Consider the following 15,038-nt stretch of genomic DNA (forward strand, 5'->3'; position numbering starts at 1 on the left):
TATTAATAGTTTAACAATGATCTGCATAAGTTGTCCTTAAACTTGTACTGTGTTGAATACGAGAGAAAACATGGTCCCATCATAAGCAGCCTTGATTAATAGAAAGTAAAAAGAACTTTATTTACAGTCAGCTCACCATACGGTGATACATGGAGGTGATTTACAAACATTTTGACTGTAGTTTTGTTACACATCCAGGTAAAAGTTGATGGTCTGAACGACTCGAAGATGATTGGTGTTTGCATCTACAACATCGTAGTTCTCAGTTTCCTCGGAGTCATGGTGTCTTTGACTCTCAAAGCTGACTACGACCTTTACTACGGCATCACGTCTTGCATCATAATTTTGGCAACCACCGTCACGCAATGTCTTATTATCATGCCAAAAGTATGTATGATTCACGTACCCACCCAACTCAGGCAAATACCATCAGTATTAGGTTAAGAATATCACGTCTTTTAAGGTTTCACAACAGAGTTAATTCTCTTTAATGTATAAATTATTCTATAATGTAGAGACAAAAACAGTACTTAGTTGTAAGAAATATTTGTCTATAAATATTGCTAGTATATAATAATGCAACAACATAAAAAATACCAAATATTTTTATCACAAAAATAGCTGCCACATTTGACGTGTTCATATTTGGTGCTATTTATGTATGCCAATTTAACATGCAGTTATTTGAATGGAATTTACTTTACTTAACTTAATTTATTTAATTTCGATCTACACGATCAACAAAATATTCAAGTATGTCTTCTTTTCCTTCTTTTTGTTTTCAATGGGATGTCCTTTTGACGAGTTGGTTCATGTACCATTTTACAATTAGTCCCCCCCCCCCCCCCCCCCCCCAAATAATATTCTCTTGATCTGCATCTGACTATAGTAGGTATTATATATTTACATATGTATATGTGTGCGTATATGCATATATGTGTGTATATGTATATATGTGTGTATATGTGTATATACATATACTCTTCAAAAGAAGAAACGCAAAACCACATTGTCGTAACATTTGGAGAATTGATTTAATTATTGAATGGTGAGTCCGATAATTACCAAATGTTGCAGGATTGTTCACAATTCACTCTAGTCCATTGTGAGTAAGTGATAGGACACACCACCAAGGTCAAGGTCATCTGGAGTCAATACCGGGTGTGGCCTCCGCGTGTGTTGACAACTGCCTGGCACCGCCTGCCCATTGAAGCAACCAGAGTACGGATGACGTCCCGGGGGATGGTGGCCCACTCGGCCTGCAAGGCTGCTGCCAGCTCGGGCAGGGTCTGGGGCTGTGGTTGTCGCTGTCGGAGGCGTCGGTCCAACTCGTCCCATAGATGCTCAATTGGGTTCAAATCCGGTGATGTCGATGGCCAAGGAAGGACATTAATGTTGTTGTTCTGTAGGAAAGCCGTTGTGAGACGTGCTGTGTGAGGCCTGGCGTTGTCATGTTGGAACACTGCGTTGGCGTTGGCCATAACTGGAACGATGTGTGGCCGGTGGATCTGGTCAATGTAGCCCTGTGCATTCAGGTTGCCCTGCACGTGGACCAGGTCAGTTCTGCCAGTGTGTGAGATGGCTGCCCACACCATGACACTACCCTCGCCGAATCTGTCCACTTCCTGCACGCAGTTTGCCGCACAACGTTCATCACGACCCCTATACACGCGACATCTTCCATCATGACGTCGGAGCAGAAATCGGGACTCGTCACTGAACCACACCTGTCTCCATCGCAGTTGAGGCCATTGTCGATGAATCTGGCACCACTGCAGTCGGAGTCGACGGTGTTGTGGTGTTAAGATGACACCTCGAACTGGACGTCTGGCACGAATTCCTACCTCACGTAGGCGGTTCCGTACGGTCTGGTCGGATATCCTGCGCAAACCTGGTATTGCTGCGGCTGTGGAGGTGGCAGAAGTCAATCGTTCCCGAAGGTGGCGTACCCGGATGTAGCGGTCCTGCCCGGGGGTAGTGACCCGTGGTCGACCGGATCTAGGGAGGTCACGTGTTGATCCATGTTGCTGGTAACGGTCCCACAGTCTGGAGATGGTGCTTGGGGACACATGGAATGCCCTGGCAACGGCCGTTCTGGATTCGCCTGCGTCTAGTCGGCCGATGGCATTGTTTCTCTGCGGTTCACTGAGACGTGGCATGTCCTGGATTGTCAACTGTCGGCCAGATACAGAGGCCAGGCAAGCGAACACCCTGCACTTTATACTGTCGGTGTTCATGTTGCACGTGCAGACAACGCACGTGCAGTGGTGACATGGTTTGCACGTGGCTGCGTTTTTGCGAATATTCACATTTTGGAACTTTATTGTACAGTAGCTGCGTTTTATCGAATGTAACCGTGGGAATGTGTTTGGGACATGCAATGACATTATATTCACAAAGCATGAACCGGTAGGAAACATAAAATCGGAGTTATAACCCATTTGTACCCTTTTGCGTTTCTTTTTTTGAAGAGTATATATATATATATATATATATATATATATATATATATATATTATTGGTGTGGGTGTGTACAGTTTTGTGTGTGTGTGTGTGTGTGTGTGTGTGTGTGTGTGTGTGTGTGTGTGTAGATATGTACATGAGTGTGTGTATAGATGAATAAATGAATGATTGAATGATCTTTTATTTCCTCTTTTATCTTATTAATAGTTCCTCCCATTGACAAGAGACCAAGAGTTTGAATAGTCATTAATGATAGTGATCTTTTATGGAGATTGTGCACAAGTCGTGCGAAATAATGTTGGAGTATTTTCCAGTTCATTTATGTCATTTGCACTTAAATTACTCCAGAGTTCACACCCATAAAATGCTTTCAATCCAATATCCTTTAAAGAATTAATACTGCATCTGGCACTTGCACAGGCATGATTAATTATATCACTATTTGTTATAGTACATAGCACCCCACCTGCATATATTATATTTGATATCCAGCTGGTTATCTCCATAATTTGGAATTATATGTCAACCTCCACTCACACGCATACTGGTGTACAACACTAAGAGATCGTTTCAGTCTATATGAAGAACTGAGGAGAGTTGCCAGAAGAACTGTAGGGATATGTTGACTTCCAATTCTAAGACCACATCTTACATCGCCAAGACGTTAGATGGGATCATTTATATAAAGAACAAACATCCATGCTGATAGTACACGACCCTGCCCCACACCTTGTCTTACTTGGAACAGGTTACTGGTTTCTCCTTTGTAACGCACGGATGCATGCGACTTACGGTATGACTGACAGATGATATGCCAGCATCGACCTTTTACACCTAGTTCAAATAACTTGAGTAGAAGCCCATTCTGCCATAGTCGTGTCTGTCTGTGTAATACGATATTACTTCTTGTATTATATGGGATGCACTAATAGCTCCATGGTCCTTCCTGAACCCACACTGTAGGACATGTGGAAAATCGTGTTCACACATGTTCTCACGACTAGTAATTCTATCTTGGAGAATACGTTCGAATATTTTCCCAATTGCAGAAGTTAAAGTTATACCCCGATAGTTCGATGGGTCTGTTCTGTCTCACTATGTCCTTTATATATAGGAATTATAGTTCCTGTTCTCAACATCTCAGGAGAATAACATGTCCATATTATCATATTGAACAAGTGGGTTAAGTGTTTGCGTAGTATCACATTTGCATATTTTGTATGTTCATTTCTTATAAGATCTGGACCAGGCGCTTTGTTAACGTAAAGTTGGTTTACTATCTTGGTTACTTCGTGTTAGGTGATGTCATGTTTTAGGATCGGGTCATTATTAGGAAGCACCTCATCGCTAATGTCACGAACCTTAGCGTCAACCTCGCGTTCAAAGGTCTGGTTAAAGTAAGATCTTTGCAGGGGAGATAACAAGTCTTGATAGTAATTTGCCCAATCTTCACATTCTTCATATGGCTTTCTTTATACTTTATGCAGTGTGTACCCATTCTATTATCTGTTCTTCTCTGTTTCGTTACGGTTTCATAAAACTCTGCTATGCCCATTTCACATCCTTTACTTATTTCAACATATTTTTCTTTGTTCCAACGTCTTTCAGCTTTTATTTTCTCTTCTAAAATCACATTTAGCCTTTTTATATTTTACATATGATTCGTCTGAGGGATCGCGTGGTCGACCTGCATATTTGCATTGTCGCTTCGATTAATTTGGTAAGGATAAAAATTCAAATTACTAACTTTCCAGTATGGTTTTAGGTACGTCTTATACTGTCCTTTAGGAATGTACATAGCAGCTTGGCAATGTGGTTTCAAGGATTTTATCTACCTCTGATGCATACATTTGTACTTCAAATGATGTAGCCTTTTGTCATTTCAGTGTTGTTCTATGCCACTGTTTATCACCAATTAAGAATCTATCACTCATAAAGGTCAATGTCACGGGATAATGATCAGAGACCTCATATGGGACCGATATATTTATAGACGTTTTCAGCACAGAGGTTTGCAGAACTTATTGGAAGAATATATAGTCAGTAGTAGATGATTGGGCGTTTGTTTATTTCTCCACGTAATTAATGGACCAGCAATACCACTACATGAGTATGATTATAATACGTTTCTGTCTGAAAGAAACTCAATCAACAGTTTTTATGTTTGTGAATGCTTTATTTACGATATCTGTGTTCAAATTGCCAATTGTATAGATGTGTACATGTGCGTATAGATGTGTGTGTGTGTGTGTGTGTGTGTGTGTGTGTGTGTGTAGATGTGTACATGTGTGTATAGATGTATGCATGTGTGTATAGATGTGTACATGTGCATATAGATGTGTACATGTGTGTGTATGTATGTGCATGTGTGTATATAGTTCTGTACATGTGTGTCTGTGTATGTATAGATGTGTACATGTATGTATAGATGTGTACATGTGTGTGTACATGTGCACATGTGTGTATAGATGTGTGTATAGATGTGTACATGTGCGTATAGATGTATACATGTGCGTATAGATGTGTAGATGTGTGTGTGTGTACATGTGTACGTATGTGTATGTATGTGTGTATATAGTTCTGTACATGTGTGTGTGTGTGTATAGATGTGTACATGTATGTATAGATGTGTACATGTGTGTAGATGTGCACGTGTGTATAGATGTGCACATGTGTGTATATATGTGTAGATGTGTGCGTATAGATTTATAGGTTACTGGGTATTTGTCTATCAGTGTCACAACTTGGTAGCTAAAAAGACAACCAAGAAGCAAACCATTTTAAACATACATTTTTATTAAACTAAACATAGCACATAACCCCACATATACATACCACATCCACACAAGCATACAGTTAGTCCATTCAACCGCATTCATTCATTCGCGTTCATTCATATCTCAAAATACATATATACACTAATACTATACAAAATAATACAAAAAAGTGCACATATACACAATATATCTTCCTAACTCACATATATTGTTTCACAGTTCACAATCTTATATTAAACACAGTGTTGTCCAAATCATTCACGACGAGGTTGTGTTGTCATCTAACAACGTCAAGTTATGACGACGTTGAAACTACCATCCACTACGATGACGTTAAGTTGTCGTCCGCCACGACGACGTTAAAGCTTGTCATCCACTACGACGACATTAAGTTGTCATCTGCCATGACGACGTTAAGCTGTTATCCACTACGACGACGTTAAATTGTCATCCGCCACGACGACGTTGAAGCTGTCATCCACTCAGACGACGTTAAATTCTCATCCGTCACGACCAACCCTACCAACCATCTACACAATGTGGACCGATGTCCTCCATACACCTCTAAACAGCCATCCGACGCCCCGCCCCCTTGATGGTCACTGCAGTAATATATCCCTTATCATAATTTTATACAAACTCTATAAAGATATATTCTATCATTCCGTTATACAAATACACTAACTGTACAGATAATTTTACCACCTAAATTACTTACATTGACTAACAACTTACTGTCAACACCGCGTAGACAAGAAAATATAATATCTACTCATGGTTATGTATAACCCAGATAACCCCTTTTCAGGTAAGTCTCTCTCACTTCGGACTTATGTAATGTTCTCTAATCCAATCCAATAGGGTTTAACGTGAACATTCAGAGCAAGCTGTTTTAGCGCACGTCTGTCCTGGGCACAGGTTCCGGCCTTGGCCGGCTTCTCCGTCCATGACAGAAATCTCTCCTCTTGTCATGCCATGTCATAGGGTTTTACGTGCACATTCAGAACAAGCTGTTGTAGCGCACGCCTGTCATGGGTACAAGAGCCGGCCGTCCATGACAGGAAAGGGGGAGAGGAGGGACCGCCTGCACTGGCAGGTGCAAGAGAGCACCAGCAGCCCGACCAAGTCGGTAGCAGGCGGGGGGGGGGGGGGGGGGGGGGGTGCTATGGAATTTTGAATGGAGCAATTATATACCAAAGAGAATAGGTGCGTATTTTTGATTGAGGAAATTTGGCGCAATTTTGAACGGTCGGTCAAAAAGTATTTGGCAGAGCTAGTATAGGTTTTGACATTAGTGAATCAAGAGTAGCTCGTTCCTCTAAGATGTGGTGTCTCCCTAGGTTGCCCATAGGGCCCTTTAGAAAGGGTCTGACCTCTTCTGGTCGTGGCATGACAACCCAGGGGAGACTCGTGTAATTGTGTTGACATCGGTAGGCAAGGCTTGTTGTTCCGGGGGATTTGTAAAGGTGTTGTTTTGGGGTGATATCCACGGCGTCCTCCTCGTCAATGTCACCAAGTACCAAGTTAGACTACCAGCAGCAAGTATTTGGGGTTTAGGTAGGGGAGGCTGGTATTATTTTGTTTAGCTTCCCCTGGGTGCAGTGCAGTTGTGTACTCGGAACCGGTATTCTTTTGTCCGGTTCCTTATTAGAGTACGTGCTGGGCCATTAAATGGAGGCGGGTGCATTGTTATCATTAGTCAATGCACCCTGCGTGCTGTCTGTTTGTGAATCCTAGTTTCATGTTAAGGTTGTACCTATTGTCCTAAGTCCCTATTCTAGTGAATCTTAATGGTCAATCAGGACCACCCCTCCCCCTCTGTTTTTTGTATAGCATTGAATACAATGACAGAAGTGGAGTTATACTAGCCTAGCTATCTAATTTGAAGGGTTTTACCCTTATAGTGTAGGTATTGGTTGAAAAGGCTATTGCTTGGCATACTTAATTTTATTACCAATGAATAAAACAATGATTACTCTCAGGAGTCAACTGTTAGTAGTTACAAATAGCATTCATCACCAATCGTACACTTGCACACCAATTTTACAGTTGTTAGTAGGAGGGAGTAGTACCTGAACTAGAAAAAAGTTTTTGATTCCCGCCCCCTGAAGAATTATTATTACTGTGTGATTTGTTATTGGTATCAGACAATAATATCTTATTAATATCTTATTAAGTAAGCTTACTTGGGGGGTTGTCTGGTTGTCTGGGTAGTTGGTTTATCGGTTTTCTTATCTTTCTCTGCATCTGAAACCCTAGTTGACTCATCTTATGTAGCTGGTATTGTATTTATCATTGGTAATACATGGTGCGAGTGCAAAAGTAAATTCGTGCAGTTTATTTACAGTCATGTGCAGGTGATGGTCTCGATCCGTGATTGGCTGGTTTGGACCAATAGGAGTACTGGAATGAAAAGGTTAACGGTTCCCTATCTTGGTTAATTACCTGGCGTTGTTGATTAGTGATATACCAATTGCCAGTCACGAAAAGGAAAAAAAGTTATCTAATTTTAACTTAACTAATTTATACTAACGTGCCTTTACCCCCTGCCGTTTGACTCCCGGGGGTGGATTGCATGGTCCTGGTCGAGAGCTTATGGTCGCTTATCCATCCGGGCGGCGTACAGGCAAGGGGTGTTGGCTAGTTCGGTATTGTTAATCATTGCACCGTTCTCTCCCCGGGTATGGAGTGCGTGGTAAGTTCGAGTGCATATGATCGCTTCTCCTTCCGGGGAGTCACAGGCGCAACGAGGTTAACAATGACTGTAGTTTATTTGTCGGTAACGCTTATCCATGCTGTTGCCTTTTGCCATCCCGCTGTTGGTCTTTCGGGTTGGAGTGCATGGTCGGTCGAGTGCTTATGGGCGTTTTTCCTTCCAAAGGACGTACAGGCGGGCGGTGTGTGGGCGTTGGGTATTGCTAAATATTTGCACCAGGGGGTCAGGAGCCCAGTAGTATGTTACGTGTCCCCCATCTCACCTGCGATCAGCCGAGTTGGGGGCTGCGTCGGTTGAACGTTGATGGGGCGCGTTGTACGTGACATTTAGAGTTTAGGTTTGGTGGACTGGACGAATTGATAGACTGCTTTAAAGATTTTCTGTTTATGGTGTTTATCTGGGTTAAGTAGTAAGTTAGAGGTGATTATGGGTTTATGGGTGGCTTCGATTAGTGATTCTAACATTACTTGTCTGTGACTGTGGTGTAGTGTGCAGTCCAGGAGATAGTGTTTCATATCTTCTGGGGTACCACACACACAATCTGTATTTTTATTTTTGGTTAAGAAAGAAGAGCTGCTTAGTTGCATTGATTTGCCTATACGAAGTTTAGTGATAGTTTTATCCACTTGAGAGTTTGTATGTTTAGGTCTTATAGAGTTTACTTTAGGCTTGATATTATAGTACCATGTATTAGGTGTCTGATCCCAGTTTTCCCTCCATTTATTGGTGTAGTGTTTTCTTGCTTGTGACATGAGTTCTGTGATTCCTAATGGTAGTGTTGTAATTTTGCTAGTGCTTGAAAGTACGGTTTTGGCTCCGTAGTCAGCTACTTCATTGCCAATTATCCCTACATGAGCTGGGACCCATTCAAAGACTACTGTTAGGTTAAGCTGGTTTAGTTCGTGGAGTATACTGTGGATAGCTGCCATGATATCGGGTCTAGTAGATTTATTAGTTTGAAGTGATTGGATAGCGCTGAGGCTATCTGAAAAAGATAATGCTTTTTGAGTATTTTTGAGTTTTAATCCAAATGAGAGCTTCTTTTATGGCTGTCAGTTCCGCTGTATATACTGATAGATTATCTGACAGCCTAGAGTATTTAACTAGTTTAGAATGTTTAGATATTTTTTCTTCAACTACTGCGAAGCCAACCTTTCCGTTATCTGGGGTTTTAGAGTCATCCGTGTAGATATGGATGTGCTCAGGGTAATTTTCGTTGGCTGCGGCTTCGAAAAGGATTTTCTTAAATGGTGGAAATGGAGTTGAATCCGTAGCTTGTTTAATTAGATATGGTGTGTGGCACTCGACTAGCTGATTGATATGGTATAGTGCCACTGGCGTGTTATCTATACCTACTTCTATTTCTATTTTACTAGCTTTAGTGGCGAAAGAATCATTAAGATTTTGATTGGTTTTGAATACCAGTCCTGGTTTAGCTATGATAGGAGTGAGTTCCTGAACTGGGTGATCTAGTTTAAGAGAGTGGATTTTTAGATGATAATTAAGATGTTGAAGATTGCGACGATATTTCAGTGGCATAATGTTAAACTCAACTTCTAAACTCTGTCTGCTGGTATTTGATGGAACTCTAGCTATGATTCTAAGAGCTTGGTTTTGAATAACATCTAATTTATGTAACAGTTTTGGGGCGGCGCAACTGTAGGCTTGGGCTCCATAATCTATTCTGGAGAGTATGCATGCTTTGTAAACCATAAGCATTGCCTCTGTTTGCGCTCCCCAACTGGTACCTGAGATGGTTTTTAACAAGTTTAGAGTATTTTTTTAGTTCTTGACTAAGTCATTGATCTGGTCACTAAAGGTTAGTTTTGAGTCAAAAGTTACACCTAGAAATTTAAATTTTTTGACTCTTGGAATTATTTTGTCACCTGATTTAAGTTGGTGATTATCTAGTTTATTGACTTTATTAAAAAGCATATAGACACTTTTAGTTTCCGATAGTTTAATGTCCCAGTCCAGGGCCCATTTATTAAGTCTATTCATATCAGCTTGCATTAGGTGAAATAAATTAGTGGCGCAATCATCGGCAAATAGTGCTGTGTTTAATGGCGTGGTCGTTTTGTTTTTCCTTTAGCATAAAGTGCTTTAGTTATGTCATTAATAAAAACGTTGAATAAGGTTGGTGAGAGGACCGAACCTTGTGGTATGCCATTAATTATTCCAGTTCTATCTGAATAGTGACCGTTCACTCTAACTGAGATTGATCTATTATGGATGAAATTGTTGATAAAATTAAACATAGTACCTTTAATACCGTTACTCTGTAATTTATTTAGTAGACCTTGACGCCATACCATATCAAAAGCTTTTTAATATCTATGAATATTGCTAAAACCTTATGAGATTTTCGAAATGCATCATTAATGCTATTTTGTAATCTAACTATTTGATATATTGTTGAATGTTTAGTTCTAAATCCGCTCTGTACATTAGTTATTAGGTTATTTTCGAGTAGGTAATTATTGAGTCGTTTATTGATAATAGTTTCTAAGGTTTTGCACATGTGGGACGTGAGTGTTATCGGTCTATAACTCCCTGGGAGGGAATGGTCTTTTCCCGCATTAGGGAGACTAAAGCATTCTGCATGTTTCCACGCAGTGGGCATTTGACCCTCCCTCCAGATTCGGTTAAAGAGCGATAACACTACCTTTAGGGCTACGTCCAGCATGTGCTTGAGTAATGTGTAACTTATTTGATCAGGTCTGTGGCAGATTTAAGAGCTGTTTTTAATTCTAACATTGTTATCGGTTTATTAAATTCTAAGTTATCAGTAGTTGGGTGATTTGCTGTTTTAGTATCATTAGTTGGCAGAGAGTTATCTTTCTTAAGTTTCTCAAAAAATTGTTTAGGAACATTTTCGTCTATTCTGCATGCATTTCTTATACCTTGTACTAAACCAACTCGGTTTTTCATTGGCTAGCTAATATCTGCAATGCAGTTAGAATGTCTCAAACGAAAGCACGTGCAACATACCCTTCCTGGTGATCAGAACTTCCTTGCTTTAGCGAAATGTACATATTACACAGAGTAAAATAGAGATAGACTTGCCTCTTGTCTAAACAGACACTAAACCACAAAAATTTAAATAAATATAAAATTACCAATCTTGACTTTCGGCCCCCCCCCCCCCCCCCCGTCCATGTTTCAGCAGCATTGTATATTTTCTTTGTGAGTGATAGTCACAAAATAGTTCTATATTTCAGATAATTGGACACTTCAGTACATCGCGAGTTGAAGATCTTGGTGCCAGTAGAGTTGAACACAGCAATGAAATAAACACTGACGTTTCCACGAACCGACTACATAATGAAGATCACGATATCCACACCGTTACCTTGGCGTCGACCGTGTCCCGGGCATGAATGACACTAGGGCATGGCTGGTCAATCATAGACTTATGAGGTGGTGGAACACAGTATGGTCATCATGGCAAATGTCTGAACTACATAATGAACAATCGTCTGTCAATTTATCTCGTTCACACAGATATTTAGACGCCTTCTTATTACATAACATCATTTTATGTACAAGACAATCAAATTTTAAAATGTATACTATAAAAATCAGTTATGAGTTAATCAGTGATTCACATCAGTATCAAAAGGTTGTTTATGAAGACAGCTTATTCTTTAGGATGGTAGCATTCCACAAAAATGTACACTGGAAGTGTTCACACAGGTGGATTATTTTTATTTATTTTTAATTTAAAAAAAACATTTGTTGGTGTGCTTTTGTTTGGGGTTTTACTTGTTTCTGATTTTTGTTGTTGTTTGGGGGGGGGGTCGACTTTCAATTGAGGAGGGGCAATGCATACATGCATTCTAGTCACCTCGATGAGAACAGGGGAATGCTTCCGATGCCTGTTAATATAAATGTTCGTGAAGGATTATTTTAAACAGACTGTCCTGGGTGTGTTGCCATTGTTAAGATGTTGACAACTAACAGACACTTTTTAATTATTATTATGATTAGTCTGTACAAACTGTTATAATCAGAAACATTCTGCAATGTCAGCAAATTCATAACCTTTTTGGATTCGTGACGTTTAACTTGGCTAAGGATTCTTGACAAAGCGAAACCAGCGAATTCCAAGTTTAATTTTATTGAGTTATTTAATTAGGTAAACATTATATTGATTAATTTAATTCATGCTGTTTTGTTATTTTTTAAATTTATCATGTAAATGTAAAGCTGAGGAAATATGACATATGCATCTATGATAATGAATCTTTAATTCTAGTACATTTACAATTTGTCATTAGGGATACAAAGTTTTTAAAAAATATTTGAAATAGTAAATACGATATCATATTTTATAACCTAGGGTAGATTTCTGTTGAAAACGATTATCCGAATTTAAGACCATGGGCTTAAATACGGTAAAATGTTCCATGGGCTTTATTTTGAGTGGGCTTAAATACGGGAAACCCCGGTATTTAGTGATCCGACGAGTGCTGGTGCTTTCAGATGTCATCAGATCAAAGAGGATCGTATTAAACTACTAGGGTTGTATAGTGTGATACATATACAGAACTTCACATACGTTGTTTTCGCTTCCTATTTATTGCACGAGTTTATTTTGTGCAAGAATATATACCATGAGACCGCATAGCGATCGAATTGTATGTTCTTGAGCAAAATAAACGAGTGCAATAAATAAAAATCGAAAACAACGTATGTGAAGTTCTATATATATTACATACCTTTTTATGTTTTTTGAAAACGATTTTTAATTGACCGTCATAACAACACTTTGTTAAATCTATTGTAACAAATCTGTATATTTCCGATATATTTTCCTGAATAATCTGATTCGTTGTCTGTCCTTTTTCTACTTATGGTTGGCTTCTTAATTTTATTTTCGGTCTCCGCATTTCTTATACAAACATCTTTTAGCACACTGTTAGCAATTTAATCAGCTATTCTATGAATCAGATTATTGATTTGTAAAGTCCCAGGAAAGATCATTTAGTTCCTTTGATTTTCAAAAGTATGGCATGAGACCATATAATATTGTAATGTTTAGGCTTGGATTTTACAATTAATATCAAGTTTTGTAATTTTTGGGAGTTGTTAAAAATAATAATATGTTATACTGTATTTTGGGATACAGTTTGAAAAGATAATTAATTTAGAATTGTTTATTTTATTTATGTAATTTACATAGTAGCGATGTATAATTTTCGGCAATCTTCGGCTATAATTAAGTTTGTCGATTATCTTCGTCATTTTTCACGAAGAATTGTTAGGCTAGGTTAATCAGTCATCATGTACGATTAATGATATGTCATTAATTAGGACCAGTGAGAGCCATTCCATGCATTAATGCAAGGATTGTGAACCAGTTGATTCACTTCTGGTTGTTCAACTAAAGGTACAACATGTGTGCATGATTATTGTGTTTTTTATGTATAGCTTTTGAATGGCTCTCTCTCACTCTGTCATTATTCCAAATAGTTTATAGACTTATTTTGTGAGTACCAGCAATAGTAAGATATTTATTCATTGTGTAATTCATTAACTAAATGGTAGTGTATTTCCGTTAGTTGAAGAAATGTCACCGTCTCGCACAATCTGATTAAAATTAGCTCCACTATTACATGTGGATCTAACACCAGCCAGTTGGAGCTCATGTCCACCAATCAAAACCTTACTTGCAGAATCCTGCCAGTGATTTAAAAATAATTTGAAAACATTCCGAATTATCCTGAGGGTATACGACATGTTTCATGTGAATTACGAATGCCTTAAAACATGTTTTATTTTATAAAATAAATAATTTGTAATGTAAAATTGAAGACTGATAACCCACCCCGTACGTATTGGTATGGTTCGCTGTACTGCGGCCACTAAAATAGACTCGCCCGATATTTTTAGAATTTGTATGCTCCCAAATAACGTTATAAAAGGCGAAGTGTGATTGGTCAATATTTAAATTATTATTTACAGACGAAATGTTACCTGGACATTGGGGACTACGCAGTGTTGTTAGTTTTAAATCACTGGCAGGATTCTGCAAGTAAGGTTTTGATTGGTGGACATGAGCTCCAACTGGCTGGTGTTAGATCCACATGTAATAGTGGAGCTAATTTTAATTAGATTGCGTCTCGCATTGCATTACCGTAAACCTTAGAGTTATTGATAGGCATATTTTGTATTGACATTTGAGAAGATTCTGAAATATTATCTAAAGAAGATTATTTGAATTTCAGAGAGGGGAATTGAGTGAAGGAAGTATTATTTCTATCTCGTAAATTTCCAAGTATTCTATGTTTGGGGATCTTTGGTTTTACGAGTGGGGATGAATGTTTGGGTACGTTTTCGGTGTTTGCGATTGATCTTCGTTCTCTTAGCATAAGCAAATGGTAATCCATATTGGGATTCGATTGCAAAGAGCAGAAAATGTCTGCCATTATATACAAATTTCTGTTCAGTCTGTATGAAAATGATATTTTTAAATCTAGATGGTTGTGTAAAGTGAACAATATTTTAGATCTAGCTGGTCTAAGCTATATTTGGTTAAACCAATTTTATATTAATGTCAATAGAAAATGTTTAGCACAAAAAAAATTAAGAATTTATCGCGATATGTATATACAGGAATGGAACAGTTCTCTAGAAAACTCACCAAAAGGTATCATTTATAAATTATTTTAAAATGAACATTCATATGAACCATATCTAGACATACTCCATTTGAAACGAAGAATTGTATTTACCAGATTTAGACTTGCAAACCACAGACTACCCGTTGAAATAGGGAAGATTTACCAAAGGAAGAAAGATTATGTAATATATGTAATAGTGGTTGTATTGATGATGAATTTCACTTTTTATTTGAATATAAAGCACTAAATGATGTTAGAGTATTATATTTATCTAATTATTATTATATACAGCCAAATGTTAAAAACAATTAATATACTTTTTAATAAGCATTTTAATAAAACTATGTGATTACGTTAAACAAGGTTTAACAAGAATGTGATCTAGAAATTAACATGAGTACATGTATTTACTATATTATTTATTTATTATACTTTGTTCTCCAAATGTTATCTGTA

At 38.4% G+C, this 15,038-nt stretch overlaps 1 protein-coding gene across 1 annotated transcript in view; it reads left to right on the forward strand.

Annotated features, from left to right (window-relative positions):
• Nucleotides 1-11,712, forward strand: part of LOC121369725 (gamma-aminobutyric acid type B receptor subunit 1-like) — a 51,576-nt gene extending 39,864 nt beyond the window's left edge. The window contains exons 13-14 of the mRNA XM_041494778.1: nt 199-387; nt 11,178-11,712. Of these exons, the coding sequence (XP_041350712.1) occupies nt 199-387; nt 11,178-11,336 (348 nt within the window). The 3' untranslated portion in view covers nt 11,337-11,712. The remainder of the gene's footprint in view (nt 1-198; nt 388-11,177) is intronic.
• Nucleotides 11,713-15,038: the final 3,326 nt, after the last annotated feature.

The sequence above is a fragment of the Gigantopelta aegis genome, chromosome 4 (assembly GCF_016097555.1).
Source record: "Gigantopelta aegis isolate Gae_Host chromosome 4, Gae_host_genome, whole genome shotgun sequence".
Classification (NCBI taxonomy): domain Eukaryota; kingdom Metazoa; phylum Mollusca; class Gastropoda; order Neomphalida; family Peltospiridae; genus Gigantopelta; species Gigantopelta aegis.